Source organism: Sander vitreus, chromosome 23 (genome assembly GCF_031162955.1).
Source record: "Sander vitreus isolate 19-12246 chromosome 23, sanVit1, whole genome shotgun sequence".
Lineage (NCBI taxonomy): Eukaryota > Metazoa > Chordata > Actinopteri > Perciformes > Percidae > Sander > Sander vitreus.
Genome location: NC_135877.1, coordinates 7259721 through 7280386, shown reverse-complemented (window position 1 = coordinate 7280386; position 20666 = coordinate 7259721). Strand labels below are relative to the sequence as shown.

Sequence of the window (20666 nt, the reverse complement as noted above, 5' to 3'; positions counted from 1 at the left end):
AATAGTGATACAAACAATCAAGGCACAATGCGTTTGTACATTTGTCAAAAAAAAGTGTTTGAGACTATATACAGCAAAACATAACAAATAAAGAAAAAAAAAAGAGATACTGGGGGTCTTTTTTTTAGTCAAGTAGGGAATGTAAGTCCAACAAATAAAAGAGTCTCTTGGCGTTTTCCTTTGTCATGCATTGAAGAGAAGTACACAAGTTGGAAGCGGGTTAGAAGCTGGGAGGCGCGAAGCCTCAAACGAAGACGGAAGTGAGGGCAGGATAGCTCTCTCTCTCTCTCTCGCTTCCTCTCTTCTCTTCGTCCACCACGCGGAGTAAAAATTTCCCACAATGCATAGTTCAGCATGGCTGCTCCCTGGTGTCGGCGTGTGTGTAAACAGTTGTAGCCAAAAGAAGAAACCAATTGTAGTTTTAATGAGTCATTTAAATCTCACGACGACCTTTGGAATACAATTAATTAACGTCACGTATCAAGGAACAAGGCAAATATGAAGATTAAATCCAAGTCTTCGTATCACAAATCTGAGAACACCTACAGGGTGAGAGTCCAGACATGTACTGCAGCATGATGCTAACGTTAATGAGGCGCAGGGCTGTAGTGGAGATAAAACACAACCGTAGTAGTGTATTAACAGTTTGTCAAACACATATTTTATTTTCTAATTATGACCAAGCAAGTCAAAGGGGGTCATTGTTAAATTCACTTAGATAGCACAGTTAAATAACTTGTGAAAAATATGCTATTTGACCTAAAATCCCTAGAGAACAGTTGTTGGATTGGTTATCTCCCAGCTCTAGCAGATAATAACTTCTGACGTGTCTCTTTCAGTTTCTCACTTTTGCCGAAAGACTTGCCAATGTTAACATTGATGTCATCCATCGCATTGACAGGACTGGGTCTTATGCAGAGGTTTGTACAGTCGGTAGTTTTGGCAACATAATGGTTCCTCCAATTGATATAGTGAGCTTCTCAGTGTTTATATGGTTTGCATGTGATTAGTAATGACTTGTTTGCACCTTACGCAGGAAGTAGAAACATACTTTTCTGAAGGACTGACAAAATGGAGAGACCTCAACTTGACCGAGCATTTCAGTATGTATAAAATATAATCAATACCACATCATTTGTTATTTTATCACTTGTAGGAACAAAGACAGCTTAACGTATCTACTACTAAACCTGAGGAAAGATGCTGTGTTATGTACCCAATGTAAAAAAAATAAATGCCTTTCCTTCACAGCTACATTTTTGAAAGAGGTTTCAAACCAGAGCCAGTCTTTCAACATGCTGGTTTTCCATCAGAAGTCCATATTGGAGAGTCTGAAAACGCACCTGGCTGTCAAGAACAGTCTGGCCTACCAGCCACTGCTGGAGTAAGTTGTCTTGTGTTTACTAGAGGGACGGAATTGTTGTTGAATTAGAAGGTGATGTTCTAGCGGCATCTCTCCTCTCCTCCTTTCTCCAGTCTGGTGGTGCAGCTGGCCAGAGACCTGCAGACTGACTTCTACCCCCACTTCCCCGACTTCTTCATTCTGATCACCTCACTGCTGGACACCAAGGACACAGAGGTCCTGGAGTGGGCTTTCACCTGTCTCTCCTACCTCTACAAGTACCTGTGGAGGCTCATGGTGAAGGACATGACCAGCATCTACAGGTGAGAAAATAAGATGGAGTCAGACTCTGTGGATGCTTTGCAAGTGAATCTGTTTATAACGTGATGGATTGTTGTAGCACTCGCCTATTTTTACTTCTTTTCACCACACAGTTTATACAGCACACTGTTGGAGCACAAGAAAGAGCACATCCGCAAGTTTGCAGCAGAGAGCTTCTCTTTTCTGATGAGAAAGGTGAGTTCTTTGCATGTGAGCAGATGTCAAACATAAACTGATAATAATAATAATACATTTGACTTATATAGCGCTTTTCATTGTACTCAAAAACACTTTACAGTAAAAAACAGCACATATATCACATTAAAGACAGATGAGCAATAAAACCAACACATAAAACAAGCCTATTGGAAGCAATTAAAAACAATAAAACCAGTAACTATCAGGTGAGAAATGTAAGACTATTGTATGTGGAAAGCTAATCTGAAGAGCTGTGTTTTTCTTTTCTTGTGCTTTAAAGTTCAATTTCGTATTATAGGTCATTTTTGTGTCACACGGTAACTTTTGTTTTCAATGCTGTCTCATTTTGTCACACAGGTTCCAGATCTTGATGCTCTGCTGAGTCATGTGTTCTCAGACCTGCAGCAGCACCCCGACAAGGCGGAGGGAGCAGGTCAACTGCTGTTCGAAATGTGCAAAGGAGTCCGAAACATGTTTCACTCCTGCGCTGCAAATGTGAGTTTCTTTTCCCAAGGAGTGGGTGATGTTGCACGCAGAATCCCCACTCCGTGATGGACAGAGTTTTCATTTTAAAGTTGTCTAGCACAAAGTTATGTGTTGCCAGTTAGGTAGAGTTAAAATCAATACAATTGAAGTCTGTTGCTAAGCAATACAACCTTGTAATGTGTAAATGTCATTGAATTGAGGACTGAACAAAGCTGTATAATAATAGACACAGTGATCCTGAATGTTCTTTTTTTCCTCTTTACCCATCCCACCAGGCTCTCCCTGTAGCTTTGCGTAAGCTCGGACCCTCAACCAACCCAGGAGCCTCTCTGCCGTGGGACACCGTTAGGGACGCTTTGGATCACATGGCCCAGGCTGCAGCCAATCACATTGACAGAGAACACTTCCTGGTTTTGTGGGAGTCCTTACAGGTGGGTGAGATTTTTTACTTTCCATCAGAGTATTCAAACCCCCCTTCCCCAGACACTTAGATCTAAAAGGCATGGCATAGAGTAATCATCATCAGTCGTTTCTCCACCCTTCAAGGACTTCTTTGTGTCTGATGGTGTTGTGTCCCCATGTACAGGTCAGTGTGGTGGAGGTTCTGGGTGTTGGGGAGGAGAAAGGACAAGAGGCAGCCGAGCAGCTGGAGAGGCTGCTGTTCATTCTCCACACCCTGGTGTCCCACAAGGACGGAGTAAAGATCACCAAGCCAGAGGCTGTCTGCCAGGCAAGTTACTGAGATTTCGTTACATACCAAAAAAAAAACGTTGTCCCCTTCAAAGTCTAAAAGGCGTCTTTTTGCTGCACGTTTTCATCGTCTTATTTTCTCGCGCCTACAGACGGTGTTGCGGCTGATTCAGAGCTCGTCTCTGTCGGCTTCTTGTTCCCGTCTACTCCTCCAGATCACCTCCTCTCTGCTCCTCGGGGAGAACGTCACCCTGCCCAAAGCACTCATCCAGGAGACGGTCCAAAAGGTGTGTGTTTGAGCTAAACGGGAAACAAAAGAATGAGATTTGTCTGTATGTTTTGAGAGTTTGTCTTACAAGTGCAGGATGTCGGTAAGGATATTAATGTGTGAGGAGAGGTTTGTGTGTGTATACTTGTGCCTTCATGTGACATCTGTCATCTTTACAAGGTGTTTGGCAGCACAGTGGGGCAAGATGCGATACTGGAGTTCACCAAGGAGATGTTCACCATGAAACAGTTTGAACAGGTGAGTCGTCACTAGAGTGATATATGCGGTATTTTATGCAGCGCGTTTCTGGTTCCCTAGAACTCTCTTGACACTTAATTTTCTCTCCCTCCCTCTCCTCCAGCTCTTCCTCCCCAGCCTGTTGCGCTTCACCGCTGGGTTGTTTGGCTGCAGCGATCCCCTGTCTCGCCATTGTGGCCTGGATGCACTGGTCAGTCTGATCCTCGCCAAAGCCCCGCCCCCCACAGACGGCTCCATGGCCTTTGAAACCTACCCACTGCTCTTCACCGGACAGACCACAGGGTGAGATACTGTAGCATACACAGATTAACATTAAAAAACAGCCCGAATAAGTATTTGGTTGTCTGATTTCTGCAGTTATCCTGAATCCCCTCTCAATGTATATTTGAATGTATTATTTTCCAGGATGTAAATATGTTTTCCTCCTCCAGCAGTGTGTTCAGCAGTAAGGATGCAGGTGAGGCCAGCAATGCAACATCAGAGCAGCCTGCGGTGCCAGAGCTGGTGCTGTCGCTGATCCAATTTCCTGAGGAGCAGAACCAGTCCATCTCGGACCTGTCACTGCCTTGGGCTGCCCTGGTGCTTCTGCCACACCTCAGGTCTCTCACACACTCTCTCTCTCACACAGACACACAGACACACAGACACACACACACACACACACACACACACACACACACACACACACACACACACGGCTCAGTCAGTTTCTTTTTTTTTAAAGATGTTTTTACAGACAGGGACAGTTAGGGAAGTTGATGCATTCTGTGGAAAAAATAAAATGTATCAGCCAATTTTTAATAATGGATCACATTGTAAAAAGATAGCAAAATCTGTTCTACAGCTTGGGTCTCATAGTTGTTGCATTCGTTGGTGGTTTAGAGTGTTTCCTCTCCACATCAACTGTAACCTAAAAATCTTTGCCTTATTAAAAAAACAATGGTAACAAAATAGGAAATAATAAAACGTATTTGGATGTTGATAGGGAAAGTCAATCTTATATTTCGACAGGAGCCTGGACTGTTACTGTGAACAGGTGACCCTTGCTTCCTCCATGCATTGCTGATATATTCTTTTTATTATAAGGATCTACTGTATATATTATTTATTTTTTATTTTTCAGGCCCATTGCTCCAGCTAGTGTTGTTCCCACTGTGACGGCTTACTTAAACCACCTCCTGTGTGAGATTGAGACAGAGAAACTGGGAAAAGGTTTGTGGTTTATCGTTTTCTTTATGTTCACAGTGAATAAAAAGAGTTAGAAGCCTAAATGGCAAAAATGTTCATAGCAACTAAAAAGGCTGTGATTTATTAGGGGTTCAAATGAGTGGTTTATCGATTAGTAAATCAAAAGAAAATGTGTGTGTATGTATGTGTATATGTATATATATATATATATATATATGAATGAATGAGGATTTTGATTATTAAATAATCATATTAGTTAATAATTTTTTTCTGGCAACAGCTTTTCAAACTCGACGATTTTCTTTTCTTTTCTTCACTTCATATTGTAAATTGAATGTGTTTAGGTTTTCCGAGTTAGTCAGTAGGACATTTGGACTGCAGAAAAAAAGTTGCAGCTCCATAAATTTCCACTTTAAAAGTGGCAAAAACTTCAACCACAAACAAAAACATGTATTTAAGTGAATTAAGTGATTGAATTCCTTATAATAATAAAAAAAAGGGTCCCTTCAAATCTGTTTCTCTTCGGAGTGACAGATTGACCCAATGAGTGTGAAAACGGAGCCAAGATTGAGTGGTCCATTTAGTATGTACGTACATTTTGCTGTCCTCGAGACTGACTAAAGCCCTTCTGTCCCCCTCCAGCTGGTCTGTTTGTAGCCAGACAGGCCCTGAGCTGCCTCCTCACTCTGGACGGCTCTGCCCAGCTTCTCTCACTGGTCACTGTGGACAAGATCAACTCAATACTACGGTAACTACTGCACGTGTGGCTTAATAATGTATGTGTCAGGTTGGTATTGACTGGATAAATAGAAAGGAAGCTACAACTTACTGATATAAAACACATCCATACCTCTATGTCTTATGTGAAAAACGTCTTTCTGTTGCTGAATGTCTCTATTTATCACAACGGGGAGTAGGGCTGGGGCGATATGCTTGATACATGGGTGCCGAGTTGATTTGTATTGCAATTTTCATTTACTACGATTGTAAAAGTATTGCGATTCGATAGTATTGATAATTGCGATTTTCTTTTCCGTTTTTATCAGTACCTCCAGAAAAAAAACGCGATTATGTAATCGCATAATTCAATGCATAATCAGCCAAAGTCTGCATATTTATGCGGTTGCTGCATTTTTTTTCAAATACGCCGCACTTTCGCCACATAAATTGCCGATTTCCGCGCAAAATATGCAGGGCTTGCATGATTTCATAATCCCCGCATTTACGTTGCAAAAGAAGTCCCATATATCTTAGCAGAAAGTTGAAAAATGTTGCGTTTACTTTACACAAGAGCAACCATTTTCCCCTGTTGCCACGGTAACGTTATGAAGTGACATAATTACGCGACGTGAACATCATCGAAAAGCTGCAAACCCCGCGATGAAGCCATGATGAAACCGCAGTTTTTGCAAGTTCCCGCAATTTCATCGCATAAAATTGCATAAATATCCCGCATATTCCATCGCATTTTTAAAAAAAACGTTAGTTTCTGCCCGCAACAATCACAAAAAAACTCCACATTTTTCTGGAAGGACTGCTTTATGTGGTGTAGCAGAGCCAGAGTGTCAAAATGATTGGATGGCCGACTTCTTAAATTCCAAGCAGTGTAGATGATAAATGAGGACAATTTAAATAAAAAATACAAAGAAACTTGAAACTTTCAAAAGAACCACTTGCGCAAAATAACAAAACTACTCAACCAAATAAACAACGCACGTTTTGATGGCAGCACGGCTCGTCCCCCCCTCTCTCGCAGCCAAAAATACCACCTGCTTTTACAGGGCTCTCAATCAGCCCTGGACCGCACCACTATCACCCTGAGTGCACCCATTTTGCACATTACCACACTCTGAACAAAGCTAGACAGTTTGTACTTATGTTACACAGATAAGGAACACTTTTCTGAGGTATGCAACTTCCTCCAATCACCCCTCAAATGCATAAACCAAACGCATGACAAATCACTAGACGCAGGAAACCATCCCTTGGTTCTGACCCGTGATGTCAGTAATGACATCATCAAACACACCAGAAATGATCGGGGGCTCCTCCCCAAACATTTTACTGCATGGTGACCAGACAAAGGAACAAAGAAAAGTGAGTATGCAGAAACAATCAATTAACTGTTCAAACCTACACCTTAATAAATCTAAACTGTAAATGTGTGTTTGCTGTAAACCAGTGCTTGATGTAAGAATGTAATCATTTTAACACAAACAAACCCGTGGTAGTAAGTCCTGAAATGTTATGCAGAAGCAATGATAACATCAAAGCAAACTGAAATCAAATACCATATGTAAATAACTAAAGCAATGTATGCAATAAATGTGGACAAATGTACACAAGCACCAAGGGACAAGTGGTGAGTGCGTGGAATCTCCCCCACTTTGTCACACTTTAATAAAAACAAAAGTTGAGTAACACACTTCTAGAGACAATAAATCATGAGACATTTTTCTAAAAAAGAATGCATATCACATGTCAGTCAGTCATTCATTTATTTCATTTGTAAAGAAGTACATGTGTTTTTCTGCTTTTCTCGCTTTCCGTCTTTCTCACTTCCACTGAAGGGTTACACTCATAACCGCCATGTTCATTACGGTTACAGGAGGTTTCCCACTGACCTGTCGGCCTTGCTGCTAGGAGACCTGTACTACACACGCCTGTCACTCAGTGGCGTTTCAGAGCACCTGTCCCACAGTGCACTGCTGGAGCTCCACCAGATACTGCACACCAACCTCTCCTCCAACATCTCCAAGGTACATTTTGCAGGCACGGGCAGCAGACTGGAAGATCATTTAAACACAAGAGTTTGTGTTTGTCATTAAAGCACCATTAGTACCTGTGAGCCGTCGAGAGAATATCCAAGGAATAATATAAATATGTTGATATTTTTGCCACCAATGATGGAATTGTTTTCTCTCTCAGATCCGCCTGCTGACTCTAAGGATTCTCTCTCAGTTTGAGGCAGAGCTCCCTCCACAGACTGAGGTACGACCACATTCTTATAAAACTCATATATAGAAAAACAATGAGCTCATTTACTTATTTGCGCGAGTGGCTGCCGCTCTGTGCAGGGTGAGGAGAATGTGGACGTGCAGCCAGTGTTTGCAGTTTGCCTGCAGGCGGAGCTGGTGCCGGCTTCGGTGCAGGACTACAGAGACAAGCTGCTTCACCTCCGGAAGCTGAGACACGACCTGGTGCAGCGCAGTCTGCCTCAGGGGCCGCCCGGCACCTTCCAGCAGGTACAGACACAAGCACTTCCTGGCTGTTCTTTTTTCTTCTTTTCATGGAAAATAGCAACGCCACGATAGTGTTCATCTATTCTTCTGTGTGTAAATGTAAGACATGCTCATTTTTCCTTCAGGTGCCTCTGCGTTACCTCATTGCAATGCTGTTTGTCAACTTCAGGCCACTGTGGGACGCGGTCATTGAACTTCTCGTGTGAGTATAAAAGGATCCCGGCAAATAAATTCAGCTGACATAAACAAACAAGCTGTTTGGATTCATTGAGTCATTTACTTTTTGTCGGTCGCGCACTTTTCAAATAAGGTGAACATTTATAAACATTTTATTGTCCCTTTGAACCCATCTATTTTAAATGAGGAATGCTAAACAATGCTAACAGGCTTTGCTGTTAAAAAAAAGAAGTCTGGAATTAAATGAGTCTTTTTCCTCCTCTCAGGAGCCATGCCAGAGGGATGGACAACAAGGACTTCTGGAGGGTCTACCATGAACAGCTGGAGATGGTGGCGGGGCTGGCTGGTAAGGCTGCCTGCTGTGTTGCAGGACCCTGGTGCTTCATATTGTCAGGAGTTCCATGGAAAGTCTACATGCTGGGACTCCCAGCGTTGGTGTATGGAACTGCTAGGGGAAATAGGGCAACTTGACTAAAGTAGATCTTCCACTCTGTACTATATATATATTTCCGCAGGGTCTTAAAAGTCTAAAATAGTCTAAAATAGAAAGTCTTACATTCGCAAAAGAATTTTGTTCTAGGTCTTAAATAATTTTAAACAGGTATTAAATTCCCCTATGTCCATGTAATGCTAATTCTCATTCAAATCTTTTGCTTTCAAAAAAAGTTCTTTCGAAAGTTCTTTCTTTCGATAGTCCAAATATATATTTGCTGTATATGTACAGATCATTATTACTCTGTCGCTTTATTCAATTTTAGTAATTGTATATACATTGCAAGTACTTTTGTGACTTTTCTTTGTACTTTTATGTCCTAAAAAAGGTCTTAAATTTCATTCATAAAGGTCTTAAAAAGTCTTAAATATGACGTGTTGAAACCTGCAGAAACCCTGTTTATATCTGGACTACACACCTGCCCATTGCACATACTATATACTATTTCTGCACATTCTGAACTCAAACCATTCAACCTCCTTTTTATTTTGTTTTGTTAAACAGCTATTTTGTATAGATTTGTTTATTTCATATTAATGTCTTATATGTTTGTTTATTTATGGCAAACTCCTTGTAAGTGTAACTTACTTTTTGGCAATAAAGCTGATTCTGATTCTGTATGTCACAGAGAAAGAATTGCAGGAGAGCGCCGAGGATGAAGAAGAGTGTGGTCTTCAGGGCGAGCCGGGCTGCGACGTCATTGAAAGCGGAGACATGGGGGTGCTGTTCCTAGAGCAGCTGAAGTTGACATCCAACCCCAACGAGAGGACGGACTTCCCTAACTTCCGCAGCCTGCTGTGGCGCTGCATGACGGAGTTTCCCGACAGAGTGGAGCCACGTAGCCGGGAGCTGAGCCCGCTGCTGCTCAGGTTCATCAGGTTAGTGGTCAGAGTGTTAAGGAGATGTATTTAGGAAAAAGGTTTTTAGCAAAAAAAATTCCCCCGATTTGATCTTTTTCCAAATATGCTTTAAGTCTGGAAGTATCTAGCCTGATGTTATTTTTTGTTTTCAGGAATGAGTTTTACCCCGCCGACCTGCTGGTGGCACCCACTCAGGACTTGAGGAAGGTGAGTGACGCTGCCCTAGAGGAGTCTGGGATGGCTGTGGAGGAAGAGGAGGAGAGAGAGGAAGAGGAGCAGGAGGCACAGGAGGGAGGCAGACAACCGAGGAAGGCTCTTCCAAGGAGAGCTGCTGCAAAGTAAGACATCAGGATCACACTGAATGTTGTTTCCACCGGCCTTGTGAAAGTCCTTACTATTACACAAGTCAGGTTTCTTACTTTTGTTAAGGTAATGATATTTTTAGGGCTGTCCTTGATTATAGAAATTCTTGGTAATTGATTAGTTGATTTAATCGACAGATCTGTAAAACAAAAGCACCACTTCAAATCTTGTTTACTTGAGATGTTTAATACTACCTTTGTTAATACTGTTATACAATATCTGGGTTTCAGGGCCCTTACCATATCAATAGGTTTGTTGATACCTACTGTAAACAAAACCACTTTTTTATTTAATAAAAGAAGCTAAATTTTTAAAATGGAAGATGTCTAAACCTAAGCAGAGGGCTGTTTCACAAAAGCAGAATTTATAAATCCAGGATAACTGATAAGCGAGGCTTGACGTAGTCTAATCAGAGCATTCTGGCTTGGTGCGTTTCACAGATTTAATGATGCTAAAATGGAGAATATGCATTGTGCATATATATTTACACAGAGTGAGCAGCAGCTTCTTACGGAAGTTTGATGAAGTGAAACACTTTATTTGTAAGAAATACAGCCGCTGTGATGAAACAGTGAGAGAAAATTTGCAAACAATCGCGGACCGACTGAATGTGTAAGTAGCCTAAAAATAGACATTATGTGACCACGACTCGGAACTGAAACCACTATATATATATATATATATATATATATATATATATATATATATATATATATATATATATATATATATATATATATAACATTCAAGGAGTTAGGCTACTAATCATTTGCACACATTAACAGTTGTATATTTTGGATTAAAAGTGAGCAGAATGGTTTCAGTTAAGAGAAGTGGTCGTAAATGTATATTTCATTCAGTCCGTTCGCTGTTGTCTGCCACACAATTTCTCGCTGTTTTATTATAACAAGTTTGCCTCTTCCCAAATATGCTTTGCTTCCACGTATATATGGACATAGAAAAGAAAGACGCTGAAAAATTGGACTTCAAAACGTAGAAACTATGAAGATAATGAAGTGATAAACTCAATGCGCACTGTAAACATGACTGTAACAGAGTATTCAACAGTTATTTCCCCCCAGCAAAATATTAGGTCAAAAACCATTGAGGTGTCCTCTCCCTGTTGTTACATGAATGTACAGTAGCCTACACTATATAGTTACTGGTCCATTGAACTAAGACTATAATTTGGGAGGATTGTACAGTAAGGATAGGTTTTTATAATTGTACAATCCTCTCAAATAATAGTCCCAGTTCACTGGAGAGAACACAAATTGTGTGCTAAGAATGGCAAATAAAATGCACATGGAAGAGTAACATACATGATCCTTAATTGTTAAAGAATAAAAAATAATAATAAAAAAACATATAAAAAGATGTATTGGTCTCTGACCAGTCAACCATTGTCAGAACCACTATAGAAACACATATATAGCACTTTATATACTGCCCTTCATTACTGACTTCATTTAAAACACATTTGAAACTTTATCAGCCTTTTCTAATTATCTCAACAACTGCCAGAATATATTCATCAAACGTTTAACAATATAAACAGCAGTCCTTTTACAGCACCGACTGTCACATGAATAATAATAAAAAAAATTGTGACAATGTTAAAATAACTAATAAAAAGTATTAATTAATAAATAATAAAGTATTTAACTTAACAGCAATATCTACCTGTTGTATTTTAATGCAGGCTGATAACAATAAGGTAAAACCACTGCTGAGTGAACAGAAAAAGGCTCCAGGATTAATAAATCCTGGCTGTTAGCCTGGCCAGGAGCAGGCTAGCTGAACAGAATAAATCTCCATGGAAATGTAGGTGCGTCCGCTTTCGTGAAACTGAGTCAAGGCTTAAGTCATCCAGGATAACGGGGAAATCCCGGCTTAATCCGCTATCTAGGTTTTGTGAAATAGCCCTCAGTTGTTCAAAAGCTTTGCTGCATAAATAGTCTGGAATTGCCAACATTTTGATTTAAATCAAAACAAATCAGGATCTGAGCAAAGAAAAGTCCGGACCACGGTGCAGACTAAACGGCCAAAATTTGGTCCGACCAAAAGAGGTGGTCTCGGTCCAGATCAAACTGAACCATGGTCCGGTTTGTTTCTAGTGTGAAAGCATTTTTTGGATGGTTCGGACTTTCGGGCCAAATACTGGAAGCTCTGGCTGGCTATCTTGGGGTTATAAGACCGGGGAAGCTCCTTTAAGGAATACCTCAGTGCTTAGTGTGTACGTGAGAGAGGGTAACGGGGTCAGCGCTCAGAGCAGACAGCTGTCGGCTATCAGAGCAGAGAATGTATCAGCAGTTTACTTGTTAATTGGTAGTAAATGTACAGTGTAGGTTTCAGTTTGTTTCTGGATAAATGCTGCAGCTCCTCAAACCCCAAGTAGCCTAAAGTTCCCGTGTCGTGCTTCTCAACAACGCAACAAAACAAAAAGAGCCGCGGCAGCGCGGGGAGAGCAGTGGCCAGTTGGAAAAACTCCGAGACAGAGAGAGGATACGAGAGGAAGGGAAGCCCGTCTACAGACCAATCAATTACAGCTGCCGGGAGACGCAGCTCATGTATGTGATGACAACAGGACATAGTTTTGTCACGTATAGGTCTTTAGTGCGCTTGCATAACTACAGCGTGAAACCAAAACTTACCGGATCCAATGCAAAAACATGAACCTCGGTTTGGACTTTCAGGTGGGAAACCCCCTAAATCTGACCAGATTTTTGACACCAGCTTTGACCGTTTTTGATGGTATCGATACAGAACCTAAAAGTACTTACCTAACTCATACCTAGCCCTAATCATGATAAGCTTTACAACTACGATGCAGGGATATACAATAGTTTTGGTTGTTTCTTTATGACCAGTACAACTGTACTGGGGGTATATTGTCTGGAAGCATAATTTAACCCTGGCTGGGAATTGTCTTTTTTCTTTCAGACAGCTGATTGTCCATCTAAAGGTGTTCGCCAAATTCACCAACCCTCGCTCCCTCTACATGGAGAGCAGCCTCAGTGAGCTCTATAACCAGGTAATCCTAAAACATTACACACACCTTGTCTTCAAACAATAGCAACGTCAGAGCTGCCTGATACTGGCACCGCTCTATGTATTTCACCCTAAAAGATGTCTGAACAGAGTTTGGGACCCTTGGACCGTTTTCTGTTTTAATATATTAAGGTTAAGTATTTTCTAAGGCATTAAACCAACATGACACGTTTCTCTCTGTTTTCAGTTGCTCTGCCATCAGGACCAGCAGATCCAGCGAGTAGCACTGGAATGTGTTCTCACATACAAAGACTCCAACATAGTGCCATACAAGTAAGAAAACCACGTTAACCACCTGAAGAGATGGACAGAAAAGCAAATATACAGTAATGCGTCTCTTGAAGCAACAATCTCCCATTCTTTTCTTTCCTCAATGAGGTGATTGTGTGTGTCTTGGATAGGAATCAGAGCTCTCGTCCTCCAGCCTCTATGGTTACAGGCGGATGCATGTTAACTTCCTCCTCAGTGCTGACTCCGCCTGACATCATGCCCTCAATTCTGTCTGTTATCAAGCTATCCGTTTACTGTACCTCCAGCCCGCCTGCAGACAGATGTGTATGTCTGAGGAAGTTTAGCATTACAGATGATTGTGTACGACTCTTTGTTCAGGACCAGTCAACACTGACCTGGTTCCAGGACAGTTTGACAGACAGCAGTGAACAGACCCTGGGATTCAGATTCATTTTGTATGCTGTTCATCAATCCATATCTCATAAAGTGTTTTTTGAATACCATAGAATGAAAAGATTTATTTTATTTCTATGTTAAATGCACATATAGTATCATTATGATGCTAAATTATGGGCAATCAGGAGTTTTTTTTTTAACCAAAGTTCTGAGTGTCTGCCTTGCGAATAAAGGCTTAGTACAAGACATTGAACTACTAGAAGCTGCAGGGGGGATGTGTTTGACCTTTGTTGTGTGCGTGTGTTTGTGTTTGTGCAGGGAGAATCTTGAGAGGCTACTGGACGACAAACACTTCAAAGAGGAGATTGTTCATTTCAACATTACTGAGGAAACAGGAGTGGTTAATGCTTCACACAGAGCCAAACTCATCCCACTGCTCATGAGGTGTGTGTGTGAGAATGTTGACATAATTTGACATCTAACACTGGAAACAAAGTCCATTATCCTACTGTAATTAACACATTATAACTCTTTGTAAATCTGTACAAAAAAACAAAGTGTAAAAACGTCAATATGAGGGGTTATGGGCCAGACTACCACTAGTAGGGCTAACGGGTAGCCTTACTCTGTCCAAAGTTTATAATAAATTCACATACCAGCACCTTGTACGGATTTTTTACCTCTAGTCACCATCTGTTTTCATCTTTATGCTAAGCTAACGTCTTCTCGCTGTAGCTTCATATTTAACAGACAGGAGAGTGGAATCTTTCTTCTAATTTAGTCCGTGACAAGAAAGTAAAGGGTTTTTCCCAAAATGTCAAACCATTCCTTGAACTTACTAAGAACCAATCACTGCTTAAATGGGAGTATTTTGTTTATTGGAACTATGAAACAACATTGTGGTTTACAGATTAGCTAATAAAACATTTCAAAGTTAAACAGATTTTTATCTGCCGGAAAGTAGCAGGCTTTTAAACAAGAGGAATGTGTTTCTCCAGCCAGTCTGTCTGTCTCCCACTCTTCCATTGTTGACATTTTTATTAATAATATTGGTTCTGCGTTTCATTCATCTGGTGATTTGCATGGAATCAGCCTTGCTGGCTGCTTGATGCCAACATTATCTCCTTATTTAGGAAGCCTGAGATGTACTGTGGGAACAGTAGACATATTCATACATAAATGATTGAAACAATAAAAGGATGCTTCTAATTACAGGAGTCATTTTTTACTTCCTGGTTTTTTTTATTACGTTGCCCACTAAAAACTCCAGCATGCCATTTTTTATTATTTGTCTAATTTCTCAGTTAATAATTTATCACAGCTTTTCCAGAAGTAACTTACACTTCACTTTATCTAACATCACCAGCCCTGTGTTTGCTGTTTATGGTTCAGGATCCTGTTCGGCCGTCTGCGCAGTAAAGCAGGCAGTAAGTTTCAGGGGAAGGCGAGCGCCGCCACCCGGTCCTCCATTATCCTGCGTTTCCTGGCAGGTTGCCATGCTGAGGAGCTGGGAATATTCATCGACCTGCTGCTGGAGCCCGTCTGCCATCACAGCCAAGGTAGGAGGAAATGTCTGCAGTAGACAATGAATAACTTTCATTTGAGAGATGACGAGCAAAATCCAAATTTTTTTTTTTTTTGTTGGTTGAAAAATGACTTACTCAGATCTTGCAACATTTTGGCATCCTCAAGGTAATCTCTGGGCTCTGGTCCATCGTGTTGGATAATGTAGATTGCCAAGACCATTTCCGAATCGGGGCTTGAATCTTGTTAATTTCTCAATTGTTGAAATTGTCCAAAAAATAGCAGTAATTGGCCACACCCATTTTCTAAAGTCCAAGAAGACATCTTCATGTCTTGTTTTGTACAACCATGAGTCCAAAATCGAAAGATGTTCGATTTGTAGACATATAAATTGATATAAAACACAGCAGATTCTCATATTGCAAAGCTAGAACTCAGTAAAGATTGCTGCAAAAGAGGCTTCTACAAAGTACTGAATCAAGGGTTAGGGTAAAAAAGTAATGCCTTATGTTACTCACTGCTGAAAGTAACTAGTTACACTACTAGTAGCATTACTTTTGCATTACTCCATAACATCACTTGAGATGCACCATAACTTACTTGCTAAATAACAATATAAAGGTAAACCTCATGTATGCCCAGATCAACACAAACCCGTATTATGAGGACATACACAAGATCTCTCCATTATACTCTTTAATACCACAGAGCTGACAACAAAGTTGTGTTCAATGGAGCTGGAGTGTAAATTGATGGGTAGAAATAGGAATGTTATCCATTTCAAATTACATCTACACAGCAAAGTGTGCAAATGTGAAGGGGTCTAAAAGCTTTCTGAAGCCACTGTATACGTCTCCATGTCACAAGGCTACATTTTTACATGTTCTAGTTGAATTTTAACCCTAATCAACATACATTTTAGTTTCTCATTAGGATTGAAAATTCTCTGTGATAACTAAAATTATGTTTGAGAAGTGTATTTCCAAGTTCTTCTAACTGGTGGAGGTACTCTGGGCCCATTACTGCTTAGGTGTTGTTGATCCACAGATTAAGGATTGAATGATTCTAATAGTTTATCATATGCAGCCCAGTACACAAGTCTCTCTTGAACTGATGCTCCCCTGAGACTCGGGTGTAAAAACAGCCTTTTACCAGTCCCTTGCCAACCTTTGTGTCCTCAGGTTCGTGCCTGGCAGCAGTGGAGAAAGCCGTAGCGGAGACAGACGTGGCTGCCGTCCTGCCGCTGGGCCGTCAGCACAGCCTGCTGAACATCATCAATGTGCTGATCCAGAAACTGGGCCACCTCATCCACATCTACCTGCCCAAGGTGCTGCAGATCCTGCTGTGTGTCACTGCCTCTGTGTCCACCCTCCTGGACAACAACAGGGACCAGGTGAGAGCATCTCAAAAGTACCAAATGAAATTGGTTGAAGTGGTTCAGATACCGCTGCTATATTACTGTGTCCTTTAAAGTATTCTTACCTCAAAAAGTACAACACTGACTACGTTTACATGCACACCAATATTCAACTATTATCCTGAATATGACAATATGCCGAATTTGATACAGGTCATGTAAACGGCATATTACGGTTGGATATTCCGAATAAGGCCTTTTCCCATAAATAAAGCATTTTCCGATTAAGACGTGGGATATTCCGGTATTATTCGGGTTTTAGAGGCATTCTTTGACATGTATACAGCGCATTCGGAATATGCGTCTCAATTGGGGTTTTTACCGTAGTTTACGCCCAGTTTACGGCCTCTTGTCTGTTTACGGCTTACGGTCAGCTCTGTGCGTTGTTATGGTTGCTGTACACACACCAACCAGCCAACAGTTTGCGAGGCTGCAGACCCGATAAGAAGGAGAAACGCAGCTATTTTTAAACATTATCACATTATCATAGTCAGAAAATTGTCCTTTTCAGCAGAAGGGCAAAAACCGGAATATTGTGTGCATGAAAACGTAGTCACTGTTACAACAGTATATAACAAAATGCCCTGCATTTAGAGATTCCAAAGAACCTCAGTGTCCTGGTGTCTCAGTGTTGAGTTGTTATTCTTTCGTCTGCAGCTGCGCGCGGGTTGCATCAGTCCCCTGAAGAACCTGAGGCGACTCGGTATCCTGAGGATCCAGGACTTTTTTGACGGCTTCGACTCCTACAGCTTCAGTGAAGACGAGCTGGATGCTGTCTTCCAGGCTGTGATCTGGCCTCAGGTACGTGTTGCAAAAAGCTGTTGTGTTTTTAAGTGGGTTTTTATTATGTTTTCATTTGGGTTTTTTGTCCATACATTTCTGGTTTACATTTCTTTCTTTCTTTCCAGGTGTGTCGCCTCCCCACAGAGAGCCCTTACTCCCCCACTCCTCTACTGAAACTCATCCATGTGTGGTGCAAAAATGCCAGGTTAGAGTCTTCCTCTCTTCTATCTGATCTATCTAACAAAAATCATTGTCACTAGTTAATAGTAGATGTCATTCAGAGTGAGTTTAAGGAAGTCCAACAATTTTCTTTGTCTGTCTGTCTCAGGTACTTCCCCCTCTTGGCCAAACAGAGGCCAAACCAGCCGGAGTGCGATGTTCTCCTTAACGTCTTCAGCCTCCTCTCAGCCAAAAACGCTTCCCCAGTGACCATCGCCATGGTAATGGACATAGCTGAGTCCCTAGCGACCACTGAAGACTTTGTTGCCTCAGAGGCCGAGACAGAGCTGAGCGTCAACGGCTGTGTGTTCCCGGAGCCTAAAGAGGGCGCTCTCATCACTGCAGGTCAGCAGAAGTTGTTTTATATCTTGTAACTCCGTGTCAGGCTAATTGTTGCTACTGGCCAAAGTTAAATGTGCATGTTGTATCTCCTCCAGACTCATTAAGTAAGGGCTCCAGAGTGCTGCTGCCTCACGTATCCACGCTGCTGCAGTACCTCAGTGGAGTCGTACGCAACACCGACAGACTCAGGAAGAAGAAGTTCAGGGCACACGTGGCCAAAGAGCTCAACATCCTCTCCAAGTTAGTGTGTTATTTGGATGAGAACACAGTATAGTTTTTCTGTATTACTGTATGTAAGATTTGACTCAGACCTACACTGCCGGTCAAAAGTTTGGGGTCACTTAGAAATTTCCTTTCCACTTCCATTACAGACAGAATACCAGCTGACCTCAAACTTTTGACCGGTAGTGTATATGCAGTCGTCTCATCAAACTTAATTTTTTTAATGCGTGACTTTTTCTCTGCCAGGGTCAGTCGATTTGTGAGTGACAAGGAGCAGAGCTCGGTGCTCATCAGCCTGTTGCTGCCCTACCTCCAGAAATGCCACAATCCTGAAGTAAGACTAACGGCTTATTATGTGTCTGTTGCTTAAAAGAGACTGATTCAAAACTTGACTACATAGTAGTCAAATATTTTCTGAATAAAATCAAATGGTTTCTACCTTTTTAGAACAGAGCCACCAGGGCTGTGTGTAGCACAATGAATGAACGTTCAGGTCAGAACCATGGTTATTGATTTTGGTCTTACAGTAGTGACAGAGGTGGGATTTGCAGGTGTCACGAAAAGCATCTGTCCCTGGTATGCTCAACTCCGAACAATGAAATGTTGTTGGGAGGTCTTTGTAATGGAGTGTGGGTCTTCTTGCTGCCCACGAATAACCTTCCCGTGTGTTTTTATTTCAGGAGACAGAAATCGACGTCCTGGCCACAGTGCAGAACCTGCTGCGACAGTGTGTGCAGCCCTCGGCCTTCCTGCGGCCGCTCAGCAAACTCTTCTCCATCATCCACAACAAGCTGCCCAGGCAGGCCCTCACTAATGTCTTCCAGGTACAGCAGAGCACCGAACACAAATATTATGTTTACTGTAGGGCTGTCAGTCGATTTAACTGTATTAATTGCGTTAGTGTCCTAGTTTACGTGCGATTAATCACAAAGTAATCATACCTTTTTCTTTATCTGTTCTAAATATACCTTAAAAGTGATAATTTTTTTTAATGCTCAATTGGTATTTGAGACTGGATGTACTCCGGTGGTAACTCAATTCACATCGACAGTACATGCAAATAACTTAAGTCTTGTAGAGAGAATCATCTGGAAGGGCTTTGAAACTCAACTTGCCATTTAAAAAAACACTTTTCTGCTCAAGGAGCTTTGTTCCTGCTAGCCATCCACTCCCTCTGGATGTATATAAGACCCGCTCCTATTCCGCCTTCTCACCTCCAGTACACCTACTGACTGCCTGTGCAGTGGACAGAAGGGGGGAGAGAGCTGCTGCGCTGTTTAGTGTTTAATCGAGGATCTGTGGACTGCGTGCATGGGAATGAATTACAATGGAAATATATTTGAACATACTTCTAAGTTGATAAGAGTCTGAAAAGTCGCAAAATCTAGCAAGAAAGTTGCCAAGTTGGCAACACTGTCCACAACGTTACTGCTGCAGCTTCCATATTTCCCAAACTACGGAGCAAAATCACAGAACGCGCGTGCGTTAAGCGGGCGTTAACAAGATTAGTGCCGTTATATAAATGTGCCTTAACTTGTTATTAACGTGTTTTTTATTACTTAAATGTGTAGTTACTACTGCACTGAACTGCTGGAATTTCACCTACGGCAGCAGCCTGATCCATGTGAGAGATCACGGAGTGCATGAATTCATCATACAGTCAACAGAGTCATATATGTAGCTTCTAGCCTGTATGTGTGTATTTACAAAAAACTGAATATGTTGAATATCACTAAAATGATTTGATTTGTGACTTTCTGTTGATATAAAGCCCAGATTTGCCTCAAATCATTTTTATTATTAATACTTATTATATTATTAATCTTTCTAACTCTGTGTCTGTGCTGCTCTGCTTTCAGACTCTGTCAGATCTGGAGCCTTCACTCACGTACATCACTGATTTAGCAACAAAGGTAAGATCATTTATTACATCACATTAAATGTTAATGTTATTAGTTATACATTAACCAGGTAGATCAGAGATGTTTTCTTGAATTATTAATCTAACTCCTCCAGACCTGCCGACTGTAATTTCTAATCACACACACACCCCCCCACCCTTCCACAGTTAAACGCGTTCGACAGTCGACACTTGGATGAGATCTACTTTGACGTGCGTCTGGCGGCGTTCCAAGACGCCACCAGGCGAGTCAAAGACATGACGACTCTGGACCTGGACTACATCAGCACCATCATGCACAACTGCTTCCACACCTTTGAGGTAAGCAGATATATGACACAGATATACTGTCTAAAGTAACACTACTTGGCTACTTTGATTGATTTCTTCCCTTGCAGATCGGTGACATGTCGCTGGGAGACAACGCCACCTTGTGTCTGTCGGCAGTGATCACCCAGCTGGCGGCGGTCGGGGCTGGAGAGCAGCTCTACAAGGACATCGTTCAACACACCATCCTGGACGCCGTACACAAGGGGCTTCGCAGCAAGACAGAGGTGGGAACACACACCTTTCCTCCCCATTTCTAAACACAGCAGCTGTATCATGGACACCAGCACTTTTTGAACTACGCACTTTAATTATTACAGTTACTTTTTGTCGTATTGTCTGTACAGTCATATGTGTCCTTCTTTATG

General features: G+C 41.5%; 1 protein-coding gene across 2 annotated transcripts in view; it reads left to right on the top strand.

Annotated features, from left to right (window-relative positions):
* Positions 1–354: 354 nt before the first annotated feature.
* Positions 355–20666, top strand: part of utp20 (UTP20 small subunit processome component) — a 28733-nt gene continuing 8421 nt past the window's right edge. Inside the window, exons 1-36 of one of the 2 annotated variants that reach the window (XM_078281548.1) lie at positions 355–549; positions 840–920; positions 1037–1103; positions 1252–1384; positions 1477–1665; positions 1777–1858; positions 2219–2356; positions 2623–2778; positions 2934–3077; positions 3190–3324; positions 3486–3563; positions 3667–3845; positions 3998–4162; positions 4687–4775; positions 5394–5499; positions 7360–7510; positions 7680–7742; positions 7829–7996; positions 8119–8195; positions 8437–8516; positions 9292–9541; positions 9676–9861; positions 12830–12920; positions 13125–13210; positions 13883–14008; positions 14957–15123; positions 16270–16481; positions 17163–17306; positions 17414–17493; positions 17617–17852; positions 17945–18089; positions 18318–18405; positions 18752–18895; positions 19931–19984; positions 20140–20292; positions 20370–20525. In XM_078281548.1, the coding sequence (XP_078137674.1) occupies positions 499–549; positions 840–920; positions 1037–1103; positions 1252–1384; positions 1477–1665; positions 1777–1858; positions 2219–2356; positions 2623–2778; positions 2934–3077; positions 3190–3324; positions 3486–3563; positions 3667–3845; positions 3998–4162; positions 4687–4775; positions 5394–5499; positions 7360–7510; positions 7680–7742; positions 7829–7996; positions 8119–8195; positions 8437–8516; positions 9292–9541; positions 9676–9861; positions 12830–12920; positions 13125–13210; positions 13883–14008; positions 14957–15123; positions 16270–16481; positions 17163–17306; positions 17414–17493; positions 17617–17852; positions 17945–18089; positions 18318–18405; positions 18752–18895; positions 19931–19984; positions 20140–20292; positions 20370–20525 (4650 nt within the window). In that variant the 5' untranslated portion in view covers positions 355–498. Of the gene's footprint in view, positions 550–839; positions 921–1036; positions 1104–1251; positions 1385–1476; positions 1666–1776; positions 1859–2218; positions 2357–2622; positions 2779–2933; positions 3078–3189; positions 3325–3485; positions 3564–3666; positions 3846–3994; positions 4163–4686; positions 4776–5393; positions 5500–7359; positions 7511–7679; positions 7743–7828; positions 7997–8118; positions 8196–8436; positions 8517–9291; positions 9542–9675; positions 9862–12829; positions 12921–13124; positions 13211–13882; positions 14009–14956; positions 15124–16269; positions 16482–17162; positions 17307–17413; positions 17494–17616; positions 17853–17944; positions 18090–18317; positions 18406–18751; positions 18896–19930; positions 19985–20139; positions 20293–20369; positions 20526–20666 lie in introns of both variants that reach the window. The other variant, XM_078281547.1, reaches the window with a different exon arrangement.